Source organism: Erythrolamprus reginae, chromosome 2, assembly GCF_031021105.1.
Source record: "Erythrolamprus reginae isolate rEryReg1 chromosome 2, rEryReg1.hap1, whole genome shotgun sequence".
In the NCBI taxonomy this organism is placed as follows: domain Eukaryota; kingdom Metazoa; phylum Chordata; class Lepidosauria; order Squamata; family Dipsadidae; genus Erythrolamprus; species Erythrolamprus reginae.
The window spans coordinates 239001702-239029344 of record NC_091951.1 but is presented as its reverse complement, the minus strand read 5'-3'; the positions used below and the strand labels follow the sequence as shown (position 1 = coordinate 239029344).

Below are 27643 nucleotides of genomic sequence, written 5' to 3'. Positions count from 1 at the left end.
TCGTAGAGCAACTGCATAATCCATCTTCTTGGAGAGCAATGGAATCTGCCTGCCTTGTTCCTTCAGTTGGGCAAGTAACTTTTTTTTTTGCTTTAAAAAAAGAGTAAATTGGGGAAGGGGGGGTGTTAGGATTTTATATTTTTTTTGGTTACACATAGTCCTCTAAAAGCTTTTACAGCCTAGCTAATCACCTACTTTACCTCCAGCCTCCAGCTTGCTTAGCTTCACTCTTCGGACTGAATCCTGAGCTGCTGGTCGAAACCCCTGCCCTTTCTTTGTCTGGAGTGTAGCCTGCAATCCATCTCCGTGTCCAGCAATTGTATAATCCATCTCCTTGGAGAGGAATTGAATCTGCCTGTCTTGTTCCTTCAACTGGGCAAGTAACTTTTTATTTTTTTGCTCTAAAAATAGAAAATAGGACAGGGTCTTTTTTCTTGGAGTTTTGTTTAGGATTTCTTTTGTTAGGCATAGCCATTTAAAGCTTTTGCAATACTGCTAGGCAGGGGGCTGGACTAGATGGCCTTGCAAGGTCCCTTCTTCCAACTGTTAAATCTGTTCAATGTGTTAATTTGGTTGCAGGAATGAGTAAGTTGTGTTCTTGGGTGTGTTTAAAGTTATATTTTGAGCTTTTTGAGCTTTTTGTGTGCTTTAATATTGTGTCCTCAGTTAACAAAGCTCCTTTTTTTCCCTTTTGCAGTAATAGCTTTTACTGGGAAGGATGAAAAGGCAACAGACAGTGATAGGTTTCTTGGCCAAGAAACCCAAACTGGCACAACAACACCATCAGAAGTGCCACTCTTGGATGATCCATTCCAAGCAGAATATTAGTAAGTTGGGAGGGGTTTATACTTGGATTTTTAAGGATTTTTTTTTGTGTTAACATAGCCATCTAAAATCTATTGCAGCCTAGCTAACCGTCCTCCTTTCCCCCCAGCCTCCACCTTCGCTTACCTTGCTCTTTGGATCGAATCCTGAACCCCTTGCAATAGGTATCTTCCTCTGTATCAATTGCAGCCTGCAATCCATCTTCTCAGCGATCAACTGTGCAATCCATCTCATCAGAGAGTAACAGAATCTGCCTGCCTTGTTCCTTCAGTTGGGCAAGTAACTGTTTTTTTGCTTTAAAAAAAGAGTAAATTGGGGAAGGGGGTGTTAGGAATTTTTTTTTTTTGGTTACACATAGTCCTCTAAAAGCTTTTACAGCCTAGCTAATCACCTACTTTACCTCTCAGCTGAGGGACTCTGAAGTCCCCAAGAAGTTGGCTAGGAGTAAGGTTTGCAAATGGGGAGGCATCTCTACCCTCTGCCTCTACTTTGGCTAACAGAAGAATGACTCAGGCCCTTCGTTCTCTCCCCAGGATGGAGATCCCCACAAGATGGACTCCAGGGCTCTCCCCTATTTTTGAGTGCACTACAGAACTGGTAACGCCCCCTCCCCACTGTAATGGCAGACACCCTGCCAAGAAATTATGCCAATAGATATAATATTTGCATTCTCATCTCAGGAGCCATCAGAGGAAGAAAGTGCCAGTGTTCAGGGTAGGTAACATCTCCCAGATTAAAAAACTTGCAGAGGGAAGATATCTCTGCTTCTGCATCTGCTTGTGTCAAAGGATAGATGACCTAGAGCAGTCCCACTGGGAGGCCAAACCCCTTGGCAGGCCAGCTGGGAGGGTTCTTGGAGCCTCCACATGGCCCCTTTTGCAAAATGGGTCATGGCGGCTTTTGATCTTTGTCCCCTTTGTTTTCTCCCCCCCAGAGAGAAAACACCAGACATTTGGTTACGAAAGCCCTCGGAGGTAAGAAATTATGGTAGATATCCTTCTCAGCTTAAGGCTTGCAAAAGCTTTCTTCCTGGCTTCATTTGAGTCACCGATTGAGAAGGGATCTTCTTCCAGCCCATGGGTAAGTAAGACAAAGTCTTCTCAGTTGGGGAGGGATGGAGTCCCCCTAGTTAGTTCTCCTAACCTGAGCGAGCTGTGCTGGAGCGCTCTGGGCAGCAGAGCAAAGGGGACACCCGGCCCTTGGTTGAAGGTACTTAGGCAAGCCACATGCCCCAAAGCTCTGGAGCCACTGGTTCCTTTGCCACAAAGCAGCAGGGACTGGTGTCCTAAATGAGAAGTGTGATCATTGTCCTGAGCCGCTGGTCAAAACAACTGCCTTTTGTCTGGATTGCAGCCTGCAAATCATCTCCTCGTAGAGCAACTGCATAATCCATCTTCTTGGAGAGCAATGGAATCTGCCTGCCTTGTTCCTTCAGTTGGGCAAGTAACTTTTTTTTTGCTTTAAAAAAAGAGTAAATTGGGGAAGGGGGGGTGTTAGGATTTTATATTTTTTTTGGTTACACATAGTCCTCTAAAAGCTTTTACAGCCTAGCTAATCACCTACTTTACCTCCAGCCTCCAGCTTGCTTAGCTTCACTCTTCGGACTGAATCCTGAGCTGCTGGTCGAAACCCCTGCCCTTTCTTTGTCTGGAGTGTAGCCTGCAATCCATCTCCGTGTCCAGCAATTGTATAATCCATCTCCTTGGAGAGGAATTGAATCTGCCTGTCTTGTTCCTTCAACTGGGCAAGTAACTTTTTATTTTTTGCTCTAAAAATAGAAAATAGGGCAAGGTCTTTTTTCTTGGAGTTTTGTTTAGGATTTCTTTTGTTAGGCATAGCCATTTAAAGCTTTTGCAATACTGCTAGGCAGGGGGCTGGACTAGATGGCCTTGCAAGGTCCCTTCTTCCAACTGTTAAATCTGTTCAATGTGTTAATTTGGTTGCAGGAATGAGTAAGTTGTGTTCTTGGGTGTGTTTAAAGTTATATTTTGAGCTTTTTGAGCTTTTTGTGTGCTTTAATATTGTGTCCTCATTTAACAAAGCTCCTTTTTTTCCCTTTTCCAGTAATAGCTTTTACTGGGAAGGATGAAATGGCAACAGACAGTGATAGGTTTCTTGGCCAAGAAACCCAAACTGGCACAACAACACCATCAGAAGTGCCACTCTTGGATGATCCATTCCAAGCAGAATATTAGTAAGTTGGGAGGGGTTTCTACTTGGATTTTTAAGGAATTTTTTTTGTGTTAACATAGCCATCTAAAATCTATTGCAGCCTAGCTAACCATCCTCCTTTCCCCCCAGCCTCCACCTTCGCTTACCTTGCTCTTTGGATCTAATCCTGAACCCCTTGCAATAGGTATCTTCCTCTGTATCAATTGCAGCCTGCAATCCATCTTCTCAGCGATCAACTGTGCAATCCATCTCATCAGAGAGTAACAGAATCTGCCTGCCTTGTTCCTTCAGTTGGGCAAGTAACTTTTTTTTTTGCTTTAAAAAAAGAGTAAATTGGGGAAGGGGGGGTGTTAGGAATTTTTTTTTTTTGGTTACACATAGTCCTCTAAAAGCTTTTACAGCCTAGCTAATCACCTACTTTACCTCCAGCCTCCAGCTTGCTTAGCTTCACTCTTCGGACTGAATCCTGAGCCGCTGGTCAAAACAACTGCCTTTTGTCTGGATTGCAGCCTGCAATCCATCTCCTCGTAGAGCAACTGCATAATCCATCTTCTTGGAGAGCAATGGAATCTGCCTGCCTTGTTCCTTCAGTTGGGCAAGTAACTTTTTTTTTGCTTAAAAAAAAGAGTAAATTGGGGAAGGGGGGGTGTTAGGATTTTATATTTTTTTTGGTTACACATAGTCCTCTAAAAGCTTTTACAGCCTAGCTAATCACCTACTTTACCTCCAGCCTCCAGCTTGCTTAGCTTCACTCTTCGGACTGAATCCTGAGCTGCTGGTCGAAACACCTGCCCTTTCTTTGTCTGGAGTGTAGCCTGCAATCCATCTCCGTGTCCAGCAATTGTATAATCCATCTCCTTGGAGAGGAATTGAATCTGCCTGTCTTGTTCCTTCAACTGGGCAAGTAACTTTTTATTTTTTGCTCTAAAAAATAGAAAATAGGGCAGGGTCTTTTTTCTTGGAGTTTTGTTTAGGATTTCTTTTGTTAGGCATAGCCATTTAAAGCTTTTGCAATACTGCTAGGCAGGGGGCTGGACTAGATGACCTTGCAAGGTCCCTTCTTCCAACTGTTAAATCTGTTCAATGTGTTAATTTGGTTGCAGGAATGAGTAAGTTGTGTTCTTGGGTGTGTTTAAAGTTGTATTTTGAAACAGTTAACTGCCTTATTAGATCCTCCTCTTATGTCGTAATATCCCGCCAACCTCACTTCCTTCTTCTTTCTTCTTCTCTCTTCTGAATCTCCATGATATAAGACGTATATGTTATATTGTCCCTCCAGACAATCTTTTATTTGTTTATTTCTTTTTTTAAAATAAATATATCTTGCTTGAAATGATATTGGCTTCTATCCATCGACCTCCGTGGGGTTAAGGTCCTAACAGACCTTTAATAATATTTTCCTCCTCCCTGTGACACCCCCCCTTCTCCTTAAACTCTGGGCATGGTGGGGCACCACTGATGGACTGCAGAGTCTGTAAGAGCCTCTCCCCAAAATGGCTTTCTGTCCAGAGGGGCCATCAGGGACAAAAAGATGGGTAGGCAGACTGATCGGGCTGAGAAAGGAGAAGCTCAGCTAGAGATGGATGTTTTTGACATGCCATCTTCTTCTTTTGGTCAGGACAGAAGACCAGCAGGGAGAAAGGGAGAAACGTGTCTGAGGGTGGCAAATCTCCCAACCAGAAACAATCTGGTTTAATGTGGCACAGATGTCTCATTGACAAGCTAAATTCAATGGGCTTTATTAAGTCCGACTCTGATCAATGCGTGTTTACAAAAGGGCAAGGTAATGTTTATGAAATTGTTCTTGTTTATGTTGATGATATTGTTTACATTGGCCCAAATCAACGTATGAGTGAGATTTTTGCAAAAGGTTTAGAAAAACACTTTACACTGAAAAGCTTAGGACACATTCATGATTACTTAGGAGTTCAGATTTAGAAAACTCAGAAGGGGTTTAGCCTCTCACAAGCAAACAAGATTGATCAACTTTTGCAACAATGCAACATGGCTGATGCACGCCCATGTCGGTCTCCAATGCAGACAGACCTTTGTTTAAGGACCAAACACTTTATCGCTCAGTCATTGGGTCTCTGTTATACATTAGCAGTTGGACAAGACCCGACATTTCACTTAGTGTGAATTTGTTGTCACGACACGTAGGCAACGCAACTACATTTCATTGGACATGCATAAAGAGATTGCTCAGATACACGAAGCACACGATGAACACAAAATTGTTCCTGGAACCAGAACACAACAAGTATCCTGAATTGATTTGCTATGCAGATTCCGATTGGGCGAGCGACATTGAAACTCGTCAAAGTACTTCTGGTTTTATAATGTTTTTGAATGGTTGTCCAATTTATTGGAAAGTTAGAAAGCAGAAATTTATTTCTTGTTCTTCCACTGAGTCCGAATATGCTTGTGTTTCTGACTGTTGTAATGATTTAATCAATGTTTCTGCTCTCATTAATAGTATCTGGGCTGATCCAATGAAGCCAATTGTTATATGGAGGACAATACTTCAGTAAAATTCATTGCTGAAGCTGAATATGTGGGAGCCTCAACATCCTGCTCCTTCAACTTAAACTCTGGGCATGGTGGGGCACCACTGATGGACTGAAGAGTCTGCAAGAGCCTCTCCCCCAAATTGCTTTCTGTCCAGAGGGGCCATCAGGGACAAAAAGATGGGTAGGCTGACTGATGGGGCTGAGAAAGGAGAGGCTCAGCTAGAGATGGATGTTTTTGACATGCCATCTTCTTCTTTTGGTCAGGACGGAAGACCAGCAGGGAGAAAGGGAGAAACATGTGTCTGAGGGTGGAAAATCTCCCCTTCCTGGGGAGAGGATGCTTCTGCAACATGGCCAGTGGGTGGTCATTCTCCAATATTGGGTGGGGGAAGGGTGGAATTCCTACTGGGGGTGGGATGTGCAGTCGAGAAATCCAAAGAAGAGCTCCTTGGATTTTTTTACTTGCAGATATCGATGGCTGGGGCCACCAGGACCCAAAATCTCTTCAAGGCTGGCAGGGATCTGACTTTCATGAGATGAGTGTTCTCAGCCACGGGACTTTGAAGTCCCCAAGGAGGCGGCTAGGAGTAAAGTTTGCCAGAGGAGAGGCATCTCTACCCTCTGCCTCTATTTGGCTAAGAGAAGAGTGACAGTTCTCTCCCCAGGATGGAGATTCCTCCAAGATGGACTCCATGGCTCACGCCTATAGTAGAGTCCACTATAGAACTGGTAAGGCCAGACCACCCCTTCCCCACTGTAATGGCAGAAATCCTGTCTCTGTGGGTGTGTTAATACACCAGTATATATAATAATATACCTGCCAAGAAATTATGCCAATAGATATAATATTTGCATTCTCATTTCAGGAGCCATCAGAGGGACTAACTGGCCATTGTTCAGGGTAGGTAACATCTCCCAGAGTAAAAAACTTGCAGAGGGGAGATATCTCTGCTTCTGCTTGTGTCAAAAGACAGATGACACAGGGCAGTCCCACTGGGAGGCCAACCCCCTTGGCAGGCCAGCTGGGAGGTTCTTGGAGCCTCCACATGGCCACTTTTGCAGAACCGGCCATGGCTGCTTTTGATCTTTCTCCCCTTTGTCCCCCCGCCCCCAACAGAGAGAAGACATCTTATATTTGGCTTCAAAAGCTCTTGGAGGTAAGGAAGTTTTGGCAGTGGGGCAGAGTGTTAGCGTTACTTCTGATGGGAGGGGGAGAAATTATGGTAGATATCTTTCTAACCTTAAGGCTTGCAAAAGCTTTCTCAACCTCCCATTAGGAGTCAAGGCATCGCCCTAACCTTAAGGCTTGCTGTTGACCCACAGGGCCTGATGCACCCTATCCTTTCGCAATCTTATTGGGAGGCAGAAAGCTTAGGATTTAGCCTCCGTATCTTCATTTGCAGGATTCAATGTCAGCACAAATGGGGTCAGGGAGCAGTAGCAGCCTAGACCTGGCCTCATTGGAGGGATCTTCCAGCCCTTTGGTAAGTAAGACAAAGTCTTACTTACCAGACACAGGTAAGCTGCCCTAATTGTGTAGGTATCAACAATGGCCAATGTCAGTTGCCCTGAAAAGTCACTAGCCAGAGCATAGCTGCCCATTCTCACTGTGTACAGTCCTCAGACTACCACCTTTCCCTTATGATGGCAGTGAGAAAGATATTTAGGGTAAGCGTGGCTATCTCAGATGCGAAGAATCTGGCAGTTGGGGAGAAGGTTCATGCTTCCCAACTCTTCTGTCTGACTTATATCTATTTTTCTTCACAGACCTTTTGGAAAAGATTCCAGCAAGTATGTTGTTGCTGCATGACCAATGGGGATGACATACCTGGGATTCCTGACAGTTACCCCTGTCCTGCTCCTTCAACTTAAACTCTGGGCATGGTGGGGCACCACTGATGGACTGAAGAGTATGCAAGAGCCTCTCCCCCAAATTGCTTTCTGTCCAGAGGGGCCATCAGGGACAAAAAGATGGGTAGGCTGACTGATGGGGCTGAGAAAGGAGAGGCTCAGCTAGAGATGGATGTTTTTGACATGCCATCTTCTTCTTTTGGTCAGGACAGAAGACCAGCAAGGAGAAAGGAACAAACATGTGTCTGAGAGTAGCAAATCTCCCCTTCCTGGGGAAAGGACACTTCTGCAACATGGCCAGTGGGTGGTCATTCTCCAATATTGGGTGGGGGAAGGGTGGAATTCCTACTGGGGGTGGGATGTGCAGTCGAGAAATCCAAAGAAGAGCTCCTTGGATTTTTTTACTTGCAGGTATCGATGGCTGGGGCCGCCAGGACCCGAAATCTCTTCAAGGCTGGCAGGGATCTGACCTTCATGAGATGAATGTTCTCAGTCCCCAAGAAGTCCCCAAGAAGGCGGCTAGGAGTAAAGTTTGCAAGAGGGGTGGCATCTCTATTTGGCTAAGAGAAGAATGACAGTTCTCTCCCCAGGGTGGAGATTCCTCCAAGATGGACTCCAGGGCTCACGCCTATAGTAGAGTCCACTATAGAACTGGTAAGGCCAGACCACCCCTTCCCTACTGTAATGGCGGAAATCCTGACTTTGTGGGTGGGTTAATATACCAATAGATAGAATATTTGCATTCTCATTTCAGGAGCCATCGGAGGGACAAACTGGCCATTGTTCAGGGTAGGTAACATCTCCCAGAGTAAAAAACTTGCAGAGGGGAGATATCTCTGCTTCTGCTTGTGTCAAAAGACAGATGACACAGGGCAGTCCCACTGGGAGACCAAACCCCTTGGCAGGCCAGCTGGGAGGTTCTTGGAGCCTCCACATGGCCACTTTTGCAGAACCGGCCATGGCTGCTTTTGATCTTTCTCCCCTTTGCCCCCCCCCCAACAGAGAGAAGACATCTTATATTTGGCTTCGAAAGCCCTCGGAGGTAAGAAAGTTTTGGCAGTGGGGCAGAGGGTTAGCGTTAGGGTTATGGCGATGCCTTGACTCCTCATGGGAGGGGGGGAAATTATGGTAGATATCCTTCTAAGCTTAAGGCTTGCAAAAGCTTTCTCCCCCTCCCATCAGGACTGAAGGCATCTCCCTAACCTTAAGGCTTGCTGTTGGCCCACGGGGCCTGATGCACCCTATCCTTTAGCAATCTTACTGGGAGGCAGAAAGCTTAGGATTTAGCCTCCATATCTTCATTTGCAGGATTCAATGTCAGCACAAATGGGGTCAGGGAGCAGTAGCAGCATAGACCTGGCTTCATTGGAGGGATCGTCCAGCAACACAATGTCTTCTCAGTTGGGGAGGGATGGAGTTCCCTTAGTTAGTTCTCCTAACCTGAGCGAGCTGTGCTGGAGCGCTCTGGGCAGCGGAGCAAGGGGACACCCGGCCCTTGGGAGAAGGTACTTAGGCAAGCCACATGCCCCCAAGCTCTGGTGCCACTGGTTCCTTTGCCACAAAGCAGCAGGGACTGGTGTCCTAAATGGGGAATGTGATCATTGTTGTTCACAGGATTCTCCAGAGGAAGACGTTAGCAACTTGGAGTAGGACACCTCAGACACCTTAGAGCACCTCCTCCAGGAATTAGAGGTATGTATTTCACCCTCTTCAGGGATCAATGCTTTGCCTTGCGAAGTTCAATGAAGCAATGAGCTATGCTGTGCAGGGGCACCCAAGTCAGACAGGTCATAGTGGAGGAAGCTGACACAACGTGGTCTTCTGGAGAAGGAAATGGCAGCCCTCTCCTTTCTGCCAGGATCTGATATCCGTTTAAGGCTGGCAGGGATTTTTTGGGGGTGGGGGGTTGTTAGACATAGCCATTTAAAAGCTTTTGCAGCCTAACAAACCACCTACCTTCCCTCTAACTTCCAGCTTGCTTACCTTCACTCTTCAGGCTGAATCCTGAGCCGCTGGTCAAAACACCTGCCTTTTGTCTGGATTGCAGCCTGCAATCCATCTCCTCGTAGAGCAACTGTACAATCCATCTCCTTGGAGAGCAATGGAATCTGCCTGCCTTGTTCCTTCAGTTGGGCAAGTAACTTTTTTTTTTTTGCTCTAGGATTCAGTCCGAAGAGTGAAGCCATCTAAAATCTATTGCAGCCTAGCTAACCATCCTCCTTTCCCCCCAGCCTCCACCTTCGCTTACCTTGCTCTTTGGATCGAATCCTGAACCCCTTGCAATAGGTATCTTCCTCTGTATCAATTGCAGCCTGCAATCCATCTTCTCAGCGATCAACTGTGCAATCCATCTCATCAGAGAGTAACAGAATCTGCCTGCCTTGTTCCTTCAGTTGGGCAAGTAACTGTTTTTTTGCTTTAAAAAAAGAGTAAATTGGGGAAGGGGGGTGTTAGGAATTTTTTTTTTTGGTTACACATAGTCCTCTAAAAGCTTTTACAGCCTAGCTAATCACCTACTTTACCTCTCAGCTGAGGGACTCTGAAGTCCCCAAGAAGTTGGCTAGGAGTAAGGTTTGCAAATGGGGAGGCATCTCTACCCTCTGCCTCTACTTTGGCTAACAGAAGAATGACTCAGGCCCTTCGTTCTCTCCCCAGGATGGAGATCCCCACAAGATGGACTCCAGGGCTCTCCCCTATTTTGGAGTCCACTACAGAACTGGTAAGGCCCCCTCCCCACTGTAATGGCAGACACCCTGCCAAGAAATTATGCCAATAGATATAATATTTGCATTCTCATCTCAGGAGCCATCAGAGGAAGAAAGTGCCTGTGTTCAGGGTAGGTAACATCTCCCAGATTAAAAAACTTGCAGAGGGAAGATATCTCTGCTTCTGCATCTGCTTGTGTCAAAGGATAGATGACCTAGAGCAGTCCCACTGGGAGGCCAAACCCCTTGGCAGGCCAGCTGGGAGGGTTCTTGGAGCCTCCACATGGCCCCTTTTGCAAAATGGGTCATGGCGGCTTTAGATCTTTGTCCCCTTTGTTTTCTCCCCCCCAGAGAGAAAACACCAGACATTTGGTTACGAAAGCCCTCGGAGGTAAGAAATTATGGTAGATATCCTTCTCAGCTTAAGGCTTGCAAAAGCTTTCTCCCCCTCCCATTAGGAGTCAAGGCATTGCCCTAACCCTAACCCTAACCCTCTGTCCCACTGCCAAAACTTTCTTACCTCCGAGGGCTTTCACAGGTGATGTTCGTCCATCGCGTTCGAGGAGGACCTTGACTTCTAATGGGTTGTGGTTTGTATACAATGTGTCCAGCTAATAAGGCCTATATGGGCACGAGATGTTCTGCCACATATTGAGCAGATCTGTGTGGGCACCACTGTCACAGCTTTTTCCTTTGCAGCCCTGGCTTTGCAGAGTGCTCGCTTCTCTACTGCTCTCAATGTTCTTCTGGCCTCAGATGTCTGGCCGCCTGGGTGGATCAGCATGCGCCCCATTGGTTGACCTTGTGCCAGGGCTTCCCAGGAGGTTGGTGTCAATATCGAGGGACTTGAAGGGGGCTTTCAACATGTCTTTGTAACGCTTCCTTTGTCCCCCAGGTGACCGCTTTCCTTTAGACAGCTCACCATAAAGGAGCACACTGTGGTTGATATCTACCTGGGGCATTCTGCCGATCGTCTCATTGTTGATGGAAGATGGGCGGTTCAATACAGGTTGGAAGTGCTGGGCCCAACACTATAGAATCAGGGTCGATTCAGTGATGAGAGCTGAACCGGCTGTGTCCAGTACAGGGGAGCTCCCTGAGCGCTGAGGTCCATACATGGATCTGAGGGCTTCATAGAATCGTTTAACATCATTTCTCTGGAACCTCTGGATTTCTTCTGCTTTGGTACTCAACCAGGAGTCCTACATCTTGCAAAGCTTGCTATGTACGATCCTGCAAGTGTTGTTGAAAGCATTTTGATGCACCACCGACCTTCATGAGTGACAGTGTCAGATGCCTTAGTGAAGTGGTGTACAGTTCACGATTCTGCTCTTGACACTTCTCTTGGAACAGGAACAGGTACTTGCTTTGCCTCGCCTCGCCCGGACACCTTGTTCCTTCAACTGGGTAAGTAACTTTTTTTTTCCTTTAGAAAAATAGTAAATTGGGTTTTTTTCCCTTGGCGTTTTTTTTGGAAATTTTTTTGGGTTAGACATAGTTATCTAAAAGATTTTGCAGCCTAGCTAACCACCTACCTTCCCCCCCCCCCCAACCTCCACCTTGCTTAGTTTTGCTCTTCAGACCGAATTGTGAGCTACCACTTGCAACGCCTTCCTTGCTTTATTTGGATTACAGCCTGCAATCTATCTCCTAGGAAAGAGGAATGGATTCTGCCTGCCTTGTTCCTTCAATTTGGCAAGTAACATTTTTTCTTTTTCCTTTAGAAAATTAGTAAATTGGGTGGGGGATTTTCTTGGTGATTTTTAAAGGATTTTTTTTGGGGGGGGGTTGTTAGACATAGCCATTTAAAAGCTTTTGCAGCCTAACAAACCACCTACCTTCCCTCTAACTTCCAGCTTGCTTACCTTCACTCTTCAGGCTGAATCCTGAGCCACTGGTCAAAACACCTGCCTTTTGTCTGGATTGCAGCCTGCAATTCATCTCCTCGTAGAGCAACTGTACAATCCATCTTCTTGGAGAGCAATGGAATCTGCCTGCCTTGTTCCTTCAGTTGGGCAAGTAACTTTTTATTTCTTGCTCTAAAAAATAGAAAATAGGGCAGGGTCTTTTTTCTTGGAGTTTTGTTTAGGATTTCTTTTGTTAGGCATAGCCATTTAAAGCTTTTGCAATACTGCTAGGCAGGGGGCCGGACTAGATGACCTTGCAAGGTCCCTTCTTCCAACTGTTAAATCTCTTCAATGTGTTAATTTGGTTGCAGGAATGAGTAAGTTGTGTTCTTGGGTGTGTTTAAAGTTGTATTTTGAGCTTTTTGAGCTTTTTGTGTGCTTTAATATTGTGTCCTCAGTTAACAAAGCTCCTTTTTTTCCCTTTTGCAGTAATAGCTTTTACTGGGAAGGATGAAAAGGCAACAGACAGTGATAGGTTTCTTGGCCAAGAAACCCAAACTGGCACAACAACACCATCAGAAGTGCCACTCTTGGATGATCCATTCCAAGCAGAATATTAGTAAGTTGGGAGGGGTTTCTACTTGGATTTTTAAGGATTTTTTTTTGTGTTAACATAGCCATCTAAAATCTATTGCAGCCTAGCTAACCATCCTCCTTTCCCCCCAGCCTCCACCTTCGCTTACCTTGCTCTTTGGATCGAATCCTGAACCCCTTGCAATAGGTATCTTCCTCTGTATCAATTGCAGCCTGCAATCCATCTTCTCAGCGATCAACTGTGCAATCCATCTCATCAGAGAGTAACAGAATCTGCCTGCCTTGTTCCTTCAGTTGGGCAAGTGGTTTTTTGCTTTAGAAAAATAGTAAAATGGGGTGGGGGGGTATGTTTAGGGTTTTCTTTTTCTTTTTGTTAGACAAAGCCTTCTAAAACATTTTGCAGCCCAGCTGACCACCCACATTCCCACAGGCTCCAGTTTGCTTATCTTCGCTCTTCAGACCGAATCCTGAGCCGCTGGTCACAACACCTGCGTTGCTTTGTCTGGATTCCCACCTGCAATCTATCTCCTCGTTGAGCAACTGAATCTGCCTGCCTTGTTCCTTCAATTGGGCAAGTAACTTTAAAAAAATCCCAAAATAATTAATTTATTGATTGATTGATTGATTGATTGATTGATTTGTTGATTTATTGATTTATTGATTTAATTAATTAATTAATTATTAGATTTGTATGCCGCCCCCTCTCCGGTTTTTTCTTGGAGTTTTTGTTTAGGGATTGTTTGTTTTGTTAGACATCACTATTTATAGCTTTTGCAATACTGCTTAAGCAGGAGGCTGGACTAAATGACCTTGCAAGGTCTCTTTTTCCAACTCTGTTAAATCTCTTCAATGTGTTACGTTGGTTGCAGGAATGAGCCATTTGTGTTTATTTATTTATTGGATTTGTATGCCGCCCCTCTAAAATTGTGTGTTTAGGTTTTTGAGCTTTTTGTGAGACTTTATATTTTGTGTCCTCAGCTAACAAAGTTCCTTTTTTTCCCCTTTTGCAGTAGTGGCTTTAACCTGGAAGGATCAAAGGAAACAGACAACAAAGGTTTTATTGGCCAAGAAACCCAAACTGGCACAACACCACCATCAGAAGTGCCACCCTTGGATGATCCATCCCAAGAACCACAACATCCCAAGCACTACAGCCATCTCATTTGCACTTGGAGAAAGCAGCAAGTCCCTCGAGCCTGAAAAAGAAATCTTTCTTCCAGATTGGGTTTATGCAGGATTACCTGCAAAAAAAATGTCATCGCATTCTGCTCTAATGATCCCAGTGTTATGCTCTGGGATAAAATCTGGAGTGAGCGCTAGAATAGCAAAAGAGCTTCCAAATATCATCAGCTCCATTTTTTTCATCAATCCAACAAGAACAAAATTAAACTTGACAAAATATCCAAAGAACTTGATATTGACATCGTAAGGATTAGTAGAATTTTTGGGCCAAGATGGGCTGCCTGTAGTTTAAGGGCAACCATAACTGTGTGGCGTGCTTATCCAGGGCTACATCAGTGTTTTCAGAAAATCATTGATTTGTTGGACTTCACCAGGAAAGACTTTTAGGAAGCATCATAACCAATTTACAGAAATCACTGATGGACTATGAACATTTAATGGACTACCTTGACTGTGGTTTCTTCCCCAAACCCCCAAAATTTACAATCCAAGGTTTAGAAAGCTTAGAACTACATTGCCTTAAACACGACATATGCGTAGCCCATAAAATCATCTGCTACAATGTCCTTCCTGTCAACACTACTTCAGCTTCAACCACAACAACACACAAGCACACAACAGATACAAACTGAAAGTAAACCGCAACAGGAGAAACTATATAGGAGAAGCGGCAAAACGACTAAAAACTAGGGTGAACGAACACAAACTAGCGGTCCAACGCCAGGAACAGCGCTCCCAGATTTGGGCACATATGGAGGAGCAGGATCATGAGTTTAACTTCTAAGTGGTGGCTTGTGATGAAACAAAAGGAGGCCATCTCCTGAAAGAAGCCTGGTTTTCGAACAACAACTCGCTTAATAGACACATTGAGATACCACCAGCATACCAGGCATTAAGACACCGTCAAAGACTTAAAGGGAATGGATCATTAGAGTTGAATAGAGTTCCAGGAAAGTTTCTTCTTTATTTATTTATTCCCCAAAGGATAGAGATTAGCCCAATGAAGGTATAATAAACCTCAACGAAAAGAGCACACCAGGAGGGCAACAGAAAGAGGAAGACAGAGGGGGTGAAGAACAACGTAGACCCACCACAAGACCATGGGCAAAATGTGTTCGAAATGAGGGAGAAAGTAGCAATAAATTTATTTATTTATTTATTAGATTTGTGACAGTTGGAATGTTGGAGACAGCCAACAGAAATCCCAACTGCCAGCATGAATAAGACAGAAAAAAACCAAGTTAATTATAGGAGGGAAGAAAAAGTGTGGGCCCCTTACGCACACAATGACCAGTTGAAGCAGCATCTGATGAAGTCAATAGGGATTGACGAAAGCTCAGCAATTTTTTAATAGTTTTAAATAAATTTTAAATATTCCAGAGATCGTGATGGTGATTGCCTCTTCATTTATAACTATACCTGGACCTCACATTTTTAGGACAATTCTCTTTTACATATACAGTGATCCCCCGCTAGTTGCGAGGGTTCCGTTCCAGGACCCCCCGCAATGAGCGGGTTTTCGCGAAGTAGCGCTGCGGAAGTAAAAACACCATCTGCGCATGTGCAGATGGTGTTTTTAACTTCCGCAGCGCTAGCAAGGAGCCGAACATTGGGGGCGGCGCAGCTGTTTTAAAACGTCGCCGCCGACATGGGGGGCTCTCTAGCAACCCCCGAACCCCCAACCCGGGTTTGGGGGAGTGCTAGCAAGCCCCCCATGTCGGCGGCGACGTTTTAAAACACCCGCGCGGCTTTCCAATGAGTCCCGAAGACAAACGCGGAAGTTTGACGTTTGTCTTCGGGACTCATTGGAAAGCTCCGATCGTTTTAAAACAGGCACGCCGTTCTCCGCTGACTCCTGGCGAACTTCCCCGCTTTAGGAGTCAGCGGAGAACGGCGCGCCTGCTTTAAAACGATCGGAGCCGGCTGGCTCCGATCGTTTTAAAACAGGCGCGCCGTTCTCCGCTGACTCCTGGCGAACTTCCCCGCTTTAGGAGTCAGCGGAGAACGGCACACCTGCTTTAAAACGATCGGAGCTGGCCGGCTCCGATCGTTTTAAAACAGGCGCGCCGTTCTCCGCTGACTCCTGGCGAACTTCCCGGGCGAAGGGCGAAGGGCGGGCGAGCGGGTGCTGGGGGGGGCTTCACCCTCCCGCCAGCAAGAGGGGGAAGACCCAGGGAAGCCGCCCAGCAGCTGATGTGCCCGGCGCCATCTACGCATGCGTGCCCATAGAAAAAAGGGACGCATGCGCAGATGGTGTTTTGACTTCCGGGTTCAAAAATCGCAAATTACCCTGTTCGCAATGGTCGGGGACGCAATAACCGGGGGATCACTGTATTTACATATAATATTAGCCATTAATCAAACAATTATCTTTGAACTTAGATGGGTAAACCATATGATGGATGGTTTTGGGAACTGGGTATGTTTGGTTTCGAGAAGAGAGGAGAGGAAGAGAAGAGAATGAGAAAAGGATGTTGAGACTCTCGAAAGAGTACAGAGAAGAGCAACAAAGATGATTAGGGGACTGGGGGCTAAAACATATGAAGAACAGTTGCAGGAACTGGGTATGTCTAGCATAATGAAAAGAAGGACCAGGGGAGACATGATAGCAGTGTTCCAATATCTCAGGGGTTGCCACAAAGAAGTGGGAGTCAGGCTATTCTCCAAAGCACCTGAAGGCAGGACAACAAGCAATGGGTGGAAACTAATCAAGGAGAGAAGTAACTTAGAACAAAGGAAAAAATTCCTTACAGTTACAACCATTAACCAGTATAATAGCTTGCCTCCAGAAGTTGTGAATACTCCAACACTTAAAAGTTTTTAAGATGTTGGATAACAATTTGTCTGAAATAGTGTAGGTTTTCCTGCTTAAGCAAAGGGTTGGACTAGAAGACCTCCAAGGTCCCTTCCAACTCTGTTGTTGTTGTGAAGAGAAGAGAGGAGAGGAGAGGAGAAAAAGAGAAGAGAAGAGAAGAATTATGGATGACAAAATAGCAATCTTCCAATATTTGAGGGCTGTCACAAAGAAGAGGCGCTCAAGAGCAGGACAAGAAGTAATGGATGGAAGATTTTTAAAAATGATCCAACCTAGAACTAAGGAGAAATTTCTGACAGTGAGTTCAATTTATCAGTAGAATGGCTTCCTTCCAGAAGTTGTGGTTGCTCCATCATTGTAGGTTTTCAATAAAAGATAGAACAGCTATTTGTCCGGGATGCTAATAGGTGGTTGGGCTAGACGCCTCCAAAGTCCCTTCTAATTCTGTTACAGGTAGTGCTCAACTTACAACCACAACTGAGCCCAGAATTTATATTGTTAAGTGAGACATTTGTTAAGTGAATTTTTTCCCATTTTATGACTTTTCTTGCTTCATTTATTTATTTTATTTTATTTTATTTTATTTGTATACCGCCCCTCTCCGGAGACTCGGAGCGACTCACAACAACAAAACAGTACAAATCTAATAGTTAAAAACAATTTAAAACCCTTAATATAAAAACAGTCATACATCTCATACAAGCCATACGTAAAGTGGAAATGGCCAAGGGGAATCAATTTCCCCATGTCTGACGGCAGAGGTGGGTTTTAAGGAGTTTGCGAAAGGCAAGGAGGGTGGGGGCAATCCTAATCTCCATGGGGAGTTGGTTCCAGAGGGTCGGGGGCCGCCACAGAAAAGGCCCTTCCCCTTGGTCCAGCCAGACGACATTGTTTCGTCGACGGGATCTGGAGAAGGCCAACTCTGTGGGACCTAACTGGTCGCTGGGATTCGTGTGGCAGAAGGCGGTCTCGGAGATATTCTGGTCCGATGCCATGAAGGCCTTTATAGGTCATAATCAATACTTTGAATTGTGACCGGAAACTGATCGGCAACCAATGCAGACTATGGAGTGTTGGTGTAACATGGGCATACCTGGGGAAGCCCATGATTGCTCTCGCAGCTGCATTTTGCACAATCTGAAGTTTCCGAACACTCTTCCCCATGTAGAGAGTGTTACAGTAGTCGAACCTCGAGGTGATGAGGGCATTTGTTAATCAAATTGCTGCCTTTCTTAAATTAGCATAGTTGGTAAGAGAATCTGGCTTCCCCATGGATTTTGCTTGTCAGAAGGTTGCAAAAGAGGATCACATGTCCTAGGGACACTGCAATGATCATAAATATGAACCAGTGGTCAAGTGGTCGGAATATAAATCACGTGCCTATGGGCTACTGCAATGGTTATAAGTTTGAAAAATGATCATAAGTCACTTTTTCCAGTGCTGTTGTAACTCTGCGTGGTCACTAAATGAAACTCTTTAAGCATCGATTTCTATCTGCTCACTATCCAATCAAGGGGAAAAATTAAATCCAGGTCTCATTTCAGTCCTGGTCAACACTACTGTATATAATGTTAACAAATAAGATATACTGGCAATTATTTTCCAGGTAGGCTTTCCAGCCTGGTTCTGCTGATGTGCTAGGATAACTTCCAGAAAGTGGTCAGATTGCCTGGGAATCAGGGAACTAGAAGGTGTCAAAAGGACAAAGGAAGTCACCTGTTCCTTGTAGTATAATCCCTTGGAAATCCACAAGTTATACAAAATATGGCAGTATTTACTATCTGTAGTCAGCTTCTGCACTGTTTCTTTCTGCAGTGAACTTTATACATAAGACCAACTCTCAAAGTTTTTCCACTTTTTAGTTCTGAAATAGGTGTACGGTTTTGTCTCCTCTCCTTTTAAAAAAAAATTAAGTATTGACTCTTTCGAAGTTGCTCATGAAGAATGTCCAGGTTTGGGGAAACTTTCAGCAAAAAATGAACTTAAACTTCTCAGGCAACCTCTACTTTTTACTCTTTTTACCTTTCAGATTGCTACAGCCAAATTCAAGCCCACTGTAACTCAAAGTGTCACTGCTTCAATCTCATAAGGAGTAGAGAAACATGGGTTCCTTACCTTTAAATCTCTGTGGATAATAGGGGGTTTCTGTTTGTGCATATGTTGCACAGCACGGCAAGTCTGATAAAATATCTTCAAAACTGTATCGCACGAGAGGGGGCCTTTCGATTCCACTTTCTTTAAAAATTCCACCAGCTGCCCTATGAACATAAAATCCATGAATCACACACACATTAGGGAAAAGGCAACGGGAATGCTAATTTTGATGACAGACAACAGAGGCAGATAAATACCCTCTCCCACCCCCAGATCCCTTTACTTTCTTAGCATATTCTAAGGTAAGAGTTGAAGCTCAGGTGTTTTGGATCATTCTGAGATTGTGTGATGAGCCCAGCGTTAATGGCAAGTGAATACATTGTATGCTGCTCCATGTGCCATTAGAAAGGGAGGAGAAAAATGTGCAAATCGGTCCAACTCTGGGATTTTGCTGGGCAGAAATAAGTCTCCTGCAATGTATCCTCCACCTTGCAACAACACCTTAGCTATATGCCATCTTTTTAGAAGTATAAGACACACCTTTCTGCCCTAAAAGAAACTGAAAATTTGGGTGCGTCTTATACTCCAAATGTTGCAATTTTTTTTTTCTCCAGCCCTAACAAGATGCTAATGATCTTCCCAGCTTGCAGGGTTGTTTCATTGCTACTCTGAAGAAGTTTTTTTTCCAGCCTTGTCTTTGCAGGCTTTATTTTCATTGCTACTCCCTCCAAAAAAGGGGTTTTTTTCAGCCCTAACCAGGGGATAAAATAATGTGCTGACCAGACTTAGGATGCTAGCCAGATGAATACCTGGTAGATGGATTCCCCCCACCATCAATTTTCCTCCCCCAAAACTAAGGTGCGTCTCATACTCCAAAAAACACAGTACTTCTTTTCTTCAATGCACTCTATCATTATTTTGTATGATAATAGACTGCAAACAAGTACTGCAGTACACTCCAATCATTACTCAGCCTTTGTAAAGGTTTGGTGCAGTGAGGTATGGTGTAGTAGTGAAGGCGCTGATCTAGTAACCAGGAGTTCTACCTTAGGCTGTAAAGCCTGGTGGGTGACTTTAGGCCAATCATTGTCTCTCTTAATCCGACCTACCTCACAGGGTAGTTGTGGGGGAAATAGGAGAAAGTAGGAGGACTAGATGTGTTTGCCAGTTTGATTTACTTATAAAGTAAAGGATAAAAATCTCATAAACAAAGGGAAAACAGGGAAGACCAAATACTGAACAATTTTTGGTTCATTAGCCTATCGTTCTTTTGGCGAGAAAAATGGCAGGTTTTGAAATGTAAAATGTTTATAAAAGTTTTTCTTATTTGTACTCAGTTGAGAACTTTTTTTAAAAAAAATGTCATTTTATTTCTTTTTAAAGGTATTTTTATTGGGGGGTTTTTAAGACAAAAAGAAAACACACTGACAACAAAAAACAAAAAAGTAATTTTAATTTTGCATTGGTTTCATGTCTGACACTAGGACAAAGAGGAGGAGGAGGAGATAAACATATTCATCAATCTTAGTCAAACCAAATAATTAGTCAGAAAATTTTAATAGGCAATGAAAACATTAATTAAAATCCAGAGTCCTGAAATGGGGAAGAGTCACTTGGTTATTCCTCTGTTACCCTTAAAATAATGTTTTTGTTCATTCTGTTTCTAAAATATTGCTTGAATCAAGAAATGTCAGAAATGAAAAGGAAGGAATTAAGTTTCAAATTCCAGATACTGAAGACTATATATTTTGTTCAAAATACGTAGCAGCCCTAGAACCCTTTGCTGATACTAAACATTTTTGTTCTAAAAAACATTGCCTGAGTCTCAATAGAGTCAGCCTGGCTAAGTCAGTGAATTAGGCTGTCAAGCCAAGGTGATTCCACAAAAAGACAACAACAACAACAACTATACCTTTACAAAGTTCTGTGAGCAGAAGAAACTCCCCTTGCCCAGTATCCGATTCTTCTTTTCCAATGGAGGCAGCAGAACAGAACTGGACAATGTTTGGATACCCAGATAGTTTTTTCTGGATCAAGTGTCTATTAAGGTTTCAAAGTTTCTTGTTTATTTGGAAAACCTCTTTGCAGGCATGCAGTAGAATTACAGTTTACTCAGGTGGATTATAATTCCAATTCTGAACAAGAGACCATGGTCAGGAACACCCAGCCCAGGATGTTGAAAACTCAATGGATTTTGCATTCCACTATTATTGGCAAAGTTTGGCAAGTGTGCTTCCTGCCTCCAATGCGATTAAGAATGGCTTACATTGAATTTATCCAATTAACATTAGTATGCAACTTTTAACCACATTCTATGCATAATTTAAAGCAGGAGAGAGAAAAGGACAGAAAAAAGCATTTCTGATGTAACAATAATATTTCAAAAGAATGTAAGAGTTTTAAAAAAGGATTAATTTACACAAATTAGGAGGGAGGTAGAACTGTGGCAAATACAACTTCAAACAAATTTGCTATTCTATATATTTAATCAAAGATCCCATTTAGAGTAGCTGTTCTGTCCTCTGCCTCTTCTGCTTTTCTTGTCATATGAGCAGCAAAACAATCTGGAATACAATCGTCAACTGATATTTTAGCTGCAGACAAACCTGGGTTTCAAATTCTGAGCTGTTTGAAAGACATTCAGATAGTAAATATAAAACAGACGTTTTGCTCTGATGAAGAAGCATAGAAACATAGAAGACTGATGGCAGAAAAAGACCTCATGGTCCATCTAGTCTGCCCTTATACTATTTTCTGTATTTTATCTTAGGATGGATATATGTTTATCCCAGGCATGTTTAAATTCAGTTACTGTGGATTTATCTACCACGTCTGCTGGAAGTTTGTTCCAAGGATCTACTTACTACTCTTTCAGTAAAATAATATTTTCTCATGTTGCTTTTGATCTTTCCCCCAACTAACTTCAGATTGTGCCCCCTTGTTCTTGTGTTCACTTTCCTATTAAAAACACTTCCTTCCTGGACCTTATTTAACCCTTTAACATATTTAAATGTTTCGATCATGTCCCCACTTTTCCTTCTGTCCTCCAGACTATACAGATTGAGTTCATTAAGTCTTTTCTGATACGTTTTATGCTTAAGACCCTCCACCCTTCTTGTAGCCCGTCTTTGGACCCGTTCAATTTTTTTTATTTATTTATTTATTTATTTATTTATTTATTTATTTATTTATTTTATTTTATTTACTTATTAAATTTCTATGCCGCCCCTCTCTGTAGACTAGTCAATATCTTTTTGTAGGAGAGGTCTCCAGAACTGAACACAGTATTCCAAATGTGGTCTCACCAGCACTCTATATAGCGGGATCATAATCTCCCTCTTCCTGCTTGTTATACCTCTAGCTATGCAGCCAAGCATCCTACTTGCTTTCCCTATCGCCTGACTGCACTGTTCACCCATTTTGAGACTGTCAGAAATCACTACCCTTAAATCCTTCTGAAGTTTTTGCTAACACAGAACTGCCAATACAATAGAAAAGAAGCCACTTTTATATCCTAACGTATTAAACCAGGATTTGACAGTCCAAGCATAATATAATTTCACCTGTCTCCAGAAGGATACCATGAAGCAGACTTCTTGAATGATGGCTTTGTTCTTTTCCTCTTCATTGGACAATAATCTCTGCCAGGGAAAAAAAAGAGATCACAAAGAAAAACATTTTGGTTTCTTTTCTCTTTTGTTGGTGTGTTTGTTTTGTTTCCAAACAATAGTAACTGTACCCTTCTCTTATAATTATATTAAAATAAATTATCAGCTCCCACAAACTTTGCATGTAAATCGAAGACCAATACATTCTGCAAAACAAATAATTCCCTCACCACTGTCAAACTATTCACTAAGGTTGCATTACTATTACTATTAGTCTTCTCATCGCTCCTATCACCCATCCCCTCCCACTTATGACTTGTTGTTTGTATCCTTGCAATTTATATTAACATTAATTGCTTAATTGTACCATATGTCAAACATTAAGTGTTGTACCTCATGATTCTTGACAAATGTATCTTTTCTTTTATGTTCACTGAAAGCATATGCACCAAAGACAAATTCCTTGTGTGCCCAATCACCCTTGGCCAATAAAGAATTCTATCTATCTATCTATCTCATATCACTGATTTCAAGAATTGTGGTGGCTCAGAATGCATTGTTGTAATTCTGCCCACAGCCTGGAGTTTGATCCTGACTGGCTCAAGGTTGACTCAACCTTCCATCCTTCTGAGATCAATAAAATGAAGATCCAAACTATTTTGGGCAACATGGTGACTCTGTTAATTACTTGGAGAAGGCTGTAAAGTGGTATATACAGTAATTGCTAAGTGCTATCATGCATGACCTCCAGGTTTAGATGAAATCAAGTGTGGAAATTAATCCACAGGTTTTGGTTGGATCCTGGCTTCACTGTGCAAATTCACAGGAATCTTAATTTTCAGCTGAAAATCATCTGGGTTATTGCTAAAAATACCTCAATACATGAAACTGTATGCTATCAGAAATCAAAATGTGGTAACGAGGTTCTATTACTGGTTATTATTTCTTTATTAGTAGGAAAGGCTCAAGTATGCAGGTAACGGTATTTAACATTCATACACAATCCTTTAGGGACTGTAGGCTCAAGGTTGACACAGCTTCCAACCTTCCAAGGTCAGTAAAATGAGGACCCAGATTGTTGGGGGCAATATGCTTACTCTCTATAAACTGCTTAGAGACAGCTGTAAAGCACTGTGAAGCGCTATATAAGTCTAAATTCTATTGCTAATGCAATTGCTACATTTATTCTTGCTTTCCTCTCCTCAAATAAGAGTTTAATCTTATATTTACCTTGCAAGCTCTTTCAATGTTACTCTCTGCAAAGAATGTTTTCCAAGCCCTAAGACTTTCCAGGGCTTTTTTTCTTTGCTCTAACTTGCTCCAAATAAGTTTCTTTCCAGCCCTAAACCAGGGCTAACAATGTTCCCATCTCTTACTGGCTTGCAAGTTTTAGGGAGGAAAAAGGTGCATCTTTCATTGTTACTCTTTCCGAATAAAGTTTTTTTAAAGCCCTAACCTGGACATAAAATAATATGCTAAAGATGCTGAATAACTGGTAAGCAGATTCTTTCCCCTATTTTGCTCCCAAAAAACTAGAGTGCGTCTTATGCTCCAAAAAATACGGTAGTCAATTCTGGAACTGATTTGTTCTTAACTGCTGTACAGGCAGTCCTCAACTTACAACTACAATTCAGCCCAGAATTTCTGCTGCTAAATGAGAAATTTGTCAAATGAGATTTGCAACTTTTCTTGCCACATTTATTAAGCGAATCACCACAGTTGTTAAATTAGCAACACAGTTGTTAAGTGAACCTGGTTTCCTCATTGACTTTGTCAGAATGTCGCTATGATCAACACAGGACTCTGCAACTATCATAAATATGAATCATTTGTAAAGCATCCTAATGTAAATCACCTGATCATGGGAAGGCTGCAATGGTTGTGTGAAAAAAGATCATAAGTCATTTTTTTCAATGCCGTTGTAAGTTTGAATGGCCACTAAATGAACTATTGTAAAATCGAGGACTAACCGTATTTGCTATTCACAGTGTTACCATCAATAAAGTCAACAATAAATAAAATAGCAGATAAATAAAAATCCTCCAAAATAAGATAATTACCTTTAAAGCATAATCCTTGCCACTTCCAAGATCCTGAGCTTCATATACAAAAGCAAAGCCACCTAAAAAGAAAATGAGATGATTAAAAAACCTTTCAGGCCCAAACCCCAGAGACGATGAGATCCACTCAAATCCAGATCCTTATTTGATTACACCTAATAGACAGAATCTTGCCGGACTAAAACTATAACCATGTAACCTAATACAGTAGTTATGGCTTGGGAGACTCTAGGGCAGTGATGGTGAACCTTTTTCCCTTCGGGTGCCAAAAGCACATATGTGCATAATTCAATGCCCCTCATGCACCCTATGCATGTGCATGAGACCCTCCACTTCTGGTCCGCCCCCCATGCTCACATTTCCCAATTTCCAGTGAGCCCAATGGGTCCGCTTTTAACCCTCCCCAGGCTCCAAGGCTTTCCTGGAGCCTGGGGAAGGCGAAAACGGCATCCCCCGCCCCCGGAAGCTCTCTGGAAGCCAAAAACGCCCTTCCAGACCTTCCACGCAAGCCAAAAATCAGCTAGCCAGAGCACACATGCTGTTAAAAAAAGTGTAAAAATGTAGGGAGGGATTGAGCTGAAGTGCCCTGTGGAAGAGTGAGCTGAAGCAGTGGTGTTATCAGGGCTCTGCTCAATGCCCAGGATCAGTGTTGTGTGGCTCCAGCTGGTTGGCACTTCCAGGCACAACCCGCAGCCTTGGGGAAAGGAGTCGGTTGCAGCTGCACCAAAGAGAAAAAAAGAGGAGGAGGGGGAGAAACGGAGAGAAAGAAAAATACAACAGGGAAAAACAAGGGGACGGAGAAAGAGAGACGGAAGAGAGGAGAGGCTTCTCTGAGACAAGCAGAGGGAGAGAAGAGCATAGAACAGTGCAAATATTAATGTCAGAAAAACAGGCACGTTTCCCATTAAAAGTAAGGTTAAATGGATGCACAGATACCCTGTTTCCCCGAAAATAAGTCACCCCTGAAAGTAAGACATAAGAGAGATTTTGTAGAATTGCCTAATATAAGGCATCCCCTGAAAGTAAAACGTAGGAGACGTTTCGTTTCTCAGCATTCCCAAACAGAACATATAGAATAGAATAGAATACAATTTTATTGGCCAAGTGTGATTGGACACACAAGGAATCTGTCCTGGTGCATATGCTCTCAGCGTACATAAAAGAAAAAGATACACTTGTCAAGAATAACACTGCTGTCCATAAATTGCATCCCAAAACGCTTCATCAATCAGATTTAAAACACATCCAACACACATCCAACATGCGGCTGCATGTTTGGATGCATTTTTTCTGCAGCAGGGTACAGGATACAATTCATTGGAAAAAAATAAGACATCCCCTGAAAATAAGACATAGCACTTCTTTGGGAGCAAAAATTAATATAAGACGCTGTCTTATTTTGGGGGAAACACAGTAGTCCTCAACCTACGACCACAATTGAGCCCAAAATTTATGAAGCCAAGTGAATAATTTGTTAAATGAGTTTTGTCCCATTTCACGAGTTTTCTTGCCAAGTGAATCACCGCAGTTGTTGAATTAGCAACATGGTTGTTAAGTGAATCTGGTTTCCCCTTTGACTTTGCTTGTCAGAAAGTTGCAAAAGGGGATCACACGACCCCAGGATACTGCAACCATCATAAATGTGAATCAGTTACCAAGTATCCAAATGTAAAACAACTGACCCTTAGATGATTCAATGGTCATAGGTGTGAAAAATGTTCATAATCACTTTTTTCAGTAACTTAAAAAAATGATTTCAAGCTCTCATATGCACCATAGCTCGAAATCTTTTTTAAGTACAGTTACAGCAAACCAGAATCTTTTTGTGGCCCTTTAAAGACTCCCAGAAAGAGAGGAGTAACATTGAAGGAACCTGGTCTCCCTATTCCTAGTCCATTACCTTAACCACTACAGCCATGGTGGCAGTTTATAAATCTCATAATTCAGACAGCATGGATGTAGGGATACGGACACTTCGGGTTCAAACCCATCATTGGCTAAGGGAGCTCCTTATTTCGGTGACTTGGGGCCAGTCATTTTTGCTCACCTTACCTGATGATTGTGGTGAGGAAGAAGCCCTGCATATGTCAATTAAGACACAATAAAAGGGAGAGTATAAATATAACAACCAAATGCTGCCATAATCACCAAGGACATCCAATAAGTCAACATCATAAAACAAAATATGCTGTGCAACACACAACTATGCCCCAACCTGTAAAATACATAATAAATACTGTATTTTTCAGAGTATAAGACGCATACCCCCCCCCCCCCCAAAGAGGCTGAAAATTTGGATACATCTTATACTCTGAATGTAGCTTTTTGAAGCTTTCTTTTCAGCCTTAATGAGGTGCTAACAATCTTCCTGGCTCTTATCCTCTTGGTTTGCATTGCTACTCTCTCGGAAGGGTCTTTGCAGGCTTTTGTTTCATTGCTACTCGCTCCAAATAAGGTTTGTTTAAAGCCCTAACAATGGGATAAAATAATGTGCTGAAGCTGACCAGACTAAGGACGCTAGCCAGATGAATACCTGGTAGGCAGATTTTTTTCTCCTATTTTCCTCCCCCAAAACTAAGGTGCGTCTTATACCCCGGTGCTTCCTATACTCAGAAAAATACAGTAATCACTGACAAAGCAATGCAACATATACACCCAAATATTCTCCTGAAAAGGGTTAAGAGGCCAACTGAAGGTTTTAAGCAACCCACCACATGATTGCTGACCACACTTGCTGTGAGCATCCAATTCTCAAAACATGCTGAGCAGACCAAGCGCAGCCCTTATGCCAAGAGACATTGCACTCTCGTTTCGATATATGGATCACTAACTGTTCTGTCAAGCTCTCTGGTAGAATCCTCCCCAAAATGCACACATACAATTTCAGACACACACACGTTTGAAAATTCAAAACAATGTTCTTTATATACCGAAAATGCAAATAAACAGAGCACTCTTTTTGTATAGCAAACAGCACTTGTCTCCAAACAAATTGGTAATTTGTACAAGTCCCTTATCAGTTCTGTGATACTTAGCTTGCAGCTGCGAGGCAATTCACAGTCCTTCTTCTTTCACAAAGTGAAACACACTTTGCTCTGGGTTAGTTTCAAAGCGGGGGAAAATCAGCACACAAAGATCAAAGTCAGTAAAGCAGTCATGAAACATAACTATCAGATAATCCTCCACAATGGCCAAACCCACAGGCTGCTACTTATAGCAGCCTCACTAATGACCACAGCCCCACCCAGCCACAGGTGGCCTCATTTTCTTTGATAATAATCTCTCAGTTGTTGTTGCCTATGCATCGCTCTCCGCATGCGTGGCTGTATCATTAACTCTTGTTCCGAATCCAAGGAGGAGCTAGATAATTGATCTCCTTC

At 43.0% G+C, this 27643-nt stretch overlaps 1 protein-coding gene across 1 annotated transcript; it reads right to left on the bottom strand.

Annotated features, from left to right (window-relative positions):
* Positions 1-951: 951 nt before the first annotated feature.
* Positions 952-24345, bottom strand: LOC139162206 (cyclin-G-associated kinase-like). The gene is made up of 12 exons (XM_070742313.1): positions 24264-24345; positions 22177-22236; positions 20508-20622; positions 18617-18759; positions 9607-9774; positions 9315-9513; positions 3722-3921; positions 3373-3611; positions 3144-3312; positions 2394-2593; positions 2104-2283; positions 952-1119 (listed from the first exon to the last, which is right to left on the bottom strand). The coding sequence occupies exons 2-5, from the start codon at positions 22177-22179 to the stop codon at positions 9748-9750; spliced, it is 288 nt and encodes a 95-aa protein (XP_070598414.1). The 5' UTR covers positions 22180-22236; positions 24264-24345; the 3' UTR covers positions 952-1119; positions 2104-2283; positions 2394-2593; positions 3144-3312; positions 3373-3611; positions 3722-3921; positions 9315-9513; positions 9607-9747.
* Positions 24346-27643: the final 3298 nt, after the last annotated feature.

What these genes read in the sequence shown, in the direction of transcription:
- LOC139162206 (XM_070742313.1), bottom strand. An exon ending in GCTCACAGAACTTTGTAAAG is followed by an intron (nt 18,760 to 20,507) that starts GTATAGTTGTTG and finishes TTATGTTCATAG; the next exon opens with GGCAGCTGGTGGAATTTTTA. An exon ending in TTATCCACAGAGATTTAAAG is followed by an intron (nt 9,775 to 18,616) that starts GTAAGGAACCCA and finishes CTTTTTTTAAAG; the next exon opens with CAAAAAAACAGTTACTTGCC.